The sequence below is a fragment of the Babylonia areolata genome, chromosome 33, assembly GCF_041734735.1.
Source record: "Babylonia areolata isolate BAREFJ2019XMU chromosome 33, ASM4173473v1, whole genome shotgun sequence".
In the NCBI taxonomy this organism is placed as follows: Eukaryota; Metazoa; Mollusca; class Gastropoda; order Neogastropoda; family Buccinidae; genus Babylonia; species Babylonia areolata.
The window spans coordinates 18,679,266-18,685,524 of NC_134908.1; the positions used below are offsets into that span (position 1 = coordinate 18,679,266).

Genomic DNA, 6,259 nt, shown 5'->3' on the forward strand with positions numbered 1-6,259 from the left:
CCTGACTAAGCGCGTTGGGTTACGCTGCTGGTCAGGCATCTGCTTGGCAGATGTGGTGTAGCGTATATGGATTTGTCGGAACACAGTGACGCCTCCTTGAGCTACTGAAAACTGAAACTATTCTGTTCTGCTCTGTTCTGTTCTCACTGTCTCCATCTGCCGTCCCCTGTGTCTTTGGTGAGGGGAGCCAGCTGATGTCCTGTTGTTTGTTGTGTTGACAGAACCGTCGGGCCGCCAAGGATCTTTTGCAGCAAATCAAGGTACACTACAGCAGTTGTGGTGACTTCCTGTGTTGTGTTGTGTTGTGTTAGACTGTGTTGTGTTGGACTGTGTTGTGCTGTGCTGTGCTGTGTTGTGTTGGACTGTGTTGTGTTGTGTTGGACTGTGTTGTGTTGTGTTGGACTGTGTTGTGTTGGACTGTGTTGTGTTGTGTTAGTCTGTGTTGTGTTGGACTGTGTTGTGCTGTGCTGTGTTGTGTTGTGTTGTACTGTGTTGTGTTGTGTTGGACTGTGTTGTGTTGTGTTAGTCTGTGTTGTGTTGGACTGTGTTGTGCTGTGCTGTGCTGTGTTGTGTTGGACTGTGTTGTGTTGTGTTGGACTGTGTTGTGTTGGACTGTGTTGTGTTGTGTTGGACTGTGTTGTGTTAGACTGTGTTGTGTTGTGTTGGACTGTGTTGTGGTAGACTGTGTTGTGTTGGACTGTGTTGTGTTGGACTGTGTTGTGTTGGACTGTGTTGTGTTGGACTGTGTTGTGTTGTGCTGTGCTGTGTTGTGTTGGACTGTGTTGTGTTGGACTGTGTTGTGTTGGACTGTGTTGTGTTAGACTGTGTTGTGTTGGACTGTGTTGTGTTGGACTGTGCTGTGTTGTGTTGGACTGTGTTGTGTTGGACTGTGTTGTGTTGTGTTGGACTGTGTTGTGTTGGACTGTGTTGTGTTAGAATGTGTTGTGTTGTGTCGTGTTGGACCGTGTTGTGTTGTGTTGTATCGGACTGTGTTGTGTTGTGTTGGACTGTGTTGTGTTGTGTTGTATCGGACTGTGTTGTGTTGTGTTGGACTGTGTTGTGTTGGACTGTGTTGTTTTGTGTTATGTTGTGTTGGACTGTGTTGTGTTGTGTTGGACTGTGTTGTGTTGTGTTATGTTGTGTTGGACTGTGTTGTGTTGTGTTGGACTGTGTTGTTTTGGACTGTGTTGTGTTGTGTTGTGTTATGTTGTGTTGGACTGTGTTGCGTTGTGTTGGACTGTGTTGTGTTCTGTTGGACTGCGTTGTGTTCTGTTGGACTGTGTTGTGTTGTGTTATGTTGGAATGTGTTGTGTTGTGTTGGAATGTGTTGTGTTGGACTGTGCTGTGTTGTGTTGGACTGTGTTGTGTTGTGTTGTACTGTGTTGTGTTGGACTGTGCTGTGTTGTGTTGGACTGTGCTGTGTTGTGTTGGACTGTGTTGTGTTGTGTTGTACTGTGTTGTGTTGTGTTGGACTGTGTTGTGTTGTGTTGTACTGTGTTGTGTTGGACTGTGCTGTGTTGTGTTGGACTGTGTTGTGTTGTGTTGTACTGTGTTGTGTTGTGTTGGACTGTGTTGTGTTGTGTTGTACTGTGTTGTGTTGGACTGTGCTGTGTTGTGTTGGACTGTGTTGTGTTGTACTGTGTTGTGTTGGACTGTGTTGTGTTGTGTTGTGTTGGACTGTGCTGTGTTGTGTTGTGTTGTGTTGTGTTGGTGTACTGTGTTGTGTTGGTGTACTGTGTTGTGTTGTGTTGGTGTACTGTGCTGTGTTGTGTTGGTGTACTGTGTTGTGTTGTGTTGTGTACTGTGTTGTGTTGTGTTGGTGTACTGTGTTGTGTTGGTGTACTGTGTTGTGTTGTGTTGGTGTACTGTGTTGTGTTGTGTTGTACTGTGTTGTGTTGGTGTACTGTGTTGTGTTGGACTGTGTTGTGTTGTACTGTGTTGTGTTGGACTGTGCTGTGTTGTGTTGGACTGTGCTGTGTTGTGTTGGACTGTGCTGTGTTGTGTTGGACTGTGCTGTGTTGTGTTGTACTGTGCTGTGTTATGTTGGACTGTGTTGTGTTGGACTGTGCTGTGTTGGACTGTGTTGTGTTGTGTTGGAATGTGTTGTGTTGGACTGTGCTGTGTTGTGTTGGACTGTGTTGTGTTGTGTTGTGTTGTGTTGTGTTGTACTGTGTTGTGTTGGACTGTGTTGTGTTGTGTTGTACTGTGTTGTGTTGGACTGTGTTGTGTTGTGTTGGACTGTGTTGTGTTGTGTTGGACTGTGTTGTGTTGGACTGTGTTGTGTTGTGTTGGACTGTGTTGTGTTGGACTGTGTTGTGTTGTGTTGGACTGTGTTGTGTTGTGTTGGATTGTGCTGTGTTGTGTTGGACTGTGCTGTGTTGTGTTGGACTGTGCTGTGTTGTGTTGGACTGTGTTGTGTTGTGTTGGACTGTGCTGTGTTGTGTTGGACTGTGTTGTGTTGTGTTGTACTGTGTTGTGTTGTGTTGTACTGTGTTGTGTTGTGTTGGACTGTGCTGTGTTGTGTTGGACTGTGTTGTGTTGTGTTGTACTGTGTTGTGTTGGACTGTGCTGTGTTGTGTTGGACTGTGCTGTGTTGTGTTGGACTGTGTTGTGTTGGACTGTGCTGTGTTGTGTTGGACTGTGCTGTGTTGGACTGTGCTGTGTTGTGTTGGACTGTGCTGTGTTGTGTTGGACTGTGTTGTGTTGGACTGTGTCGTGTTGTGTAGTACTGTGTTGTGTTGTGTTGGACTGTGTCGTGTCGTGTTGGACTGTGTCGTATTGTGTAGTACTGTGTTGTGTCGTGTTGGACTGTGTTGTGTTGTGTTGTACTGTGTTGTGTTGGACTGTGTTGTGTTGTGTTGGACTGTGTTGTGTTGTGTTGTACTGTGTTGTGTTGGACTGTGTTGTGTTGTGTTGTACTGTGTTGTGTTGTGTTGGACTGTGTTGTGTTGGACCGTGTTGTGTTGTGTTAGACTGCGTTGTGTTGGATTGTGTCATGTTGTGTTGTGTTGTGTTGGACTGTATCGTTCTGTATTTCATTGTGCTGTGTTGTATTGTGGTGTAGCGTACATGGATTTGTCCGAACGCAGTGACGCCTCCTTGAGGTAACTGAAACTGAAACCGAAACTGTCTGTCCCAGGACAACTACAAGGACTACGACTTCGAGAACAGGCTGAGTGTGCGGGTCAGCAACTTCCTGAGACAGCTGAAGAGAGGCGGCGGTGATGGGGTGTGATAGAACCTGACCCCTCACACACACACGCACACACACACACACACACACACATACTTGTTGATATGCATATACATATTCTCCTTCCCATGACACCTCATTCAATACACACCACAATCTCTTTTTCTTATAATATACCTTTCCCCTGATGCATAACATGAACACTTTTATTTTTTTACACTAATATTCACATGCATTCCTTTTCTTTTATCCACTACTTTACTCCTTTCCATCTAAAAACACTTATAGTGAATAGACGTTAAACTGAAGAAAACACACACTCACACACCACGCACACACACACACACATTTATCGCTGGGTTTGGTTTCAGTGACAGCTGTATATATTTATTTATTTTTTATTTTTATTATTATTATTATTACTACTACTACCTTTTTTTCATATTATAATTATTATTTATTTATTTGTGTATTTATGTTTTTATTTATTTATGTACGCTTATCTATTATTTATTCACCTTTTTTTTTTTCTTTTTTTCTCAAGGCCTGACTAAGCGCGTTGGGTTACGGCCGCTGGTCAGGCATCTGCTTGGCAGATGTGGTGTAGCGTATATGGATTTGTCCGAACGCAGTGACGCCTCCTTGAGCTACTGAAACCGAAACTGAAACTGTATTGCTGCTGAATTCTCTTGAACAGGTTTGCAGAGGAGAGGTAGGAGATGATGAGGGGGTTGGGGGTGGGGTAGGTGGAATAGGTGTGTGTATTGTTTGTTTTTTTTTTTTTTTTTTTTTTCCTGAAGCTTTTTTTGTGTGGGTGCGGGTGTGTCAGTGTGTGTATGTGTGTGTCCGTCTGTGTCTGTGTGTGTGTGTTGACTCAGTCAACGTTTATTGCATCGTATCAGCTATAATACACCTTTGTGTGTGTGAGTGTGTGTGTGTCTGTGCATGTGTTTGTGCGCGTGTGTGTGTGTGTGCGTGCGTGTGTGTGTGCATGTGTACCTGTGTGTGTGAGTGAAAACAGTAGGGATGTTCTGCGTGCAGCATAGTGTCCGATAGAGGGGAGGTATGTAAGTAAGAGGGGTGAGGGGGCAATAACTGAGTGTACTGCTTATTGTCTTTCCTGGAGATTTTGCCCTGTTAAACCAACGCTGTTTCAGTGTTTGCATCATATCAGCTACTCAACACAGCTGTGTGTGTGTGTGTGTGTGTGTAAATGAACAAATGAACAAATGTTTTATTGAGGGTAACTGGATAAGCTGGAAGCTGTAAAGACAGCTGGAGTGCCCTGCTTGCAGTGGTGTGTTGATTATCTTCATAATTAATAATGATAATAATGAACGATAATTTATATAGCGCCTTTCCATGTGAAACATGCTCAACTGCACTGTACAGTGAATTTTTTATTTATTTATTTATTATTTTTTTTAATACAAGAATTGTATAAAACATGCATTTTAACACTTAAATGACAACTTCACGGTCGACTGACCATTGCTGAGGCAGTCGAGAATTCGTCCGCTGGACTGCTGACTCACATTCTCCAGAACACATGTCCAAGGCAAGGAATGAATGAATGAATGATATGGATGCTTATATAGCGCCAGCCCTCGGTCTAACAAATAATCTCCGTTCTTCCTCTGATACTCGACTTCTCAGGATACCTCGCGTCAGAAGTAAGACCTATGGACACAGATCTTTTCTTTTCAATCGCCAAAGACGTGGAACAAGCTCCCTGATAACATCCGTCATTCTGATTCCCTCGCATCTTTTAAATCTCGTCTCAAAACTCACCTTTTCCCTCAGCAATAAGTTCAATTGTGGCAGGTCCACTTCCTTTGCGTTAGCTGTTCTTGACTATGTGTGCATACATATGTGTGTATACATAACTACATGCATGTATATGAATGTGTATTGTGTGTGCGTGTGTTTATGTAAGTTTGTGCCTGCCTTTGTGTGCGTATGTGTTAGGGTAGCTGTTAGATACACATGTATGTTAAAATGTATGTATGCAGTGTGTGTGTATGTGTGTGTGTGTGTGTGTGTGTGTAGTCACATTTTGGTGTGTGTGTATGTAACATTGATGTAATGTTTTATGTTAACCAAAAGCGTTTTAGTAAAGCACCTAGAGCAGATTTCTGGATAGCGTGCTATATAAGTATCCATTATTATTACCCAGGGCCTGACTAAGCGCATTGGGTTTCGCTGCTGTTCAGGCATCTGCCGACAGGATGTGGTGCAGCGTAGTGCATGGATTTGTCCGAACACAGTGACTCCTCTTTGAGAAACTGGAAACTGAGGGGTAGGAGGAGGAATTTTTGTTTAATGTCCCGTCACACATATCGGTGATTGAAGACATTTTGTTAAAGTATTTATGAATACATCTGAGTATTATCGGTTAGAAGGGGTGGGAGATGTGGATGAATGGAGGGTTGGGGGAAACTGGGCAAATGATGGTAAAAATGTGGGTGAAATTTGGAAGGAAAAAAAAAACCCTCTAAATACAGTTACAGGAAATTACTTAAAGGACTTCGTAAAAGAGAAGTCGTTAAACGGACAAGCGAAACAACTGATAATGAATGCAAAAAGTCAAAAACATCAACGTTCTCAGTCACTTGTGAAGACACACTTTCGTGTACAAAAGGCTTCATCAAGCTACAGTGAAAAATTATATGCTCAATTGTCAGGTTACTAAAGCATATGCACTTGACATTAGAACAATACTTGGTCCGTAATGAATTTGGTAATAGTCTTGAGAGCTAAGCTCAGAATTGGTCTGCGAATCGGACCAAAGTCTGAGGGGGTGTTTGCCGTGCGAAATGGCCTTCATTGACGTACGTTCTCTGGTACTGGATAGACAGCAGTCCCAGCCTTCCCAGCCAGGTACTGTCCGCTGCCAGTTTTGCTTTTAGCTATGGGAATGGTGGGAGTCTTTCGGTATAAATAGCACACCCACCCCACCCCCACCCCCACCCCCAACCCCCCACCCTTCTGGAAGTAAGTGCTAGAAATTTCCTCTTGTATTTGTATTTGTATTTCTTTTTTTTTTTTTTTTATCACAACAGATTT

General features: G+C 43.3%; 1 protein-coding gene across 1 annotated transcript in view; it reads left to right on the top strand.

The window, feature by feature from the left end:
• Positions 1-3,877, top strand: part of LOC143277220 (tetratricopeptide repeat protein 39C-like) — a 39,941-nt gene extending 36,064 nt beyond the window's left edge. The window contains exons 15-16 of the mRNA XM_076582006.1: positions 222-260; positions 3,140-3,877. Coding sequence (XP_076438121.1) covers positions 222-260; positions 3,140-3,235 — 135 coding nt within the window. The 3' untranslated portion in view covers positions 3,236-3,877. The remainder of the gene's footprint in view (positions 1-221; positions 261-3,139) is intronic.
• The last annotated feature ends 2,382 nt before the right edge of the window (positions 3,878-6,259 follow it).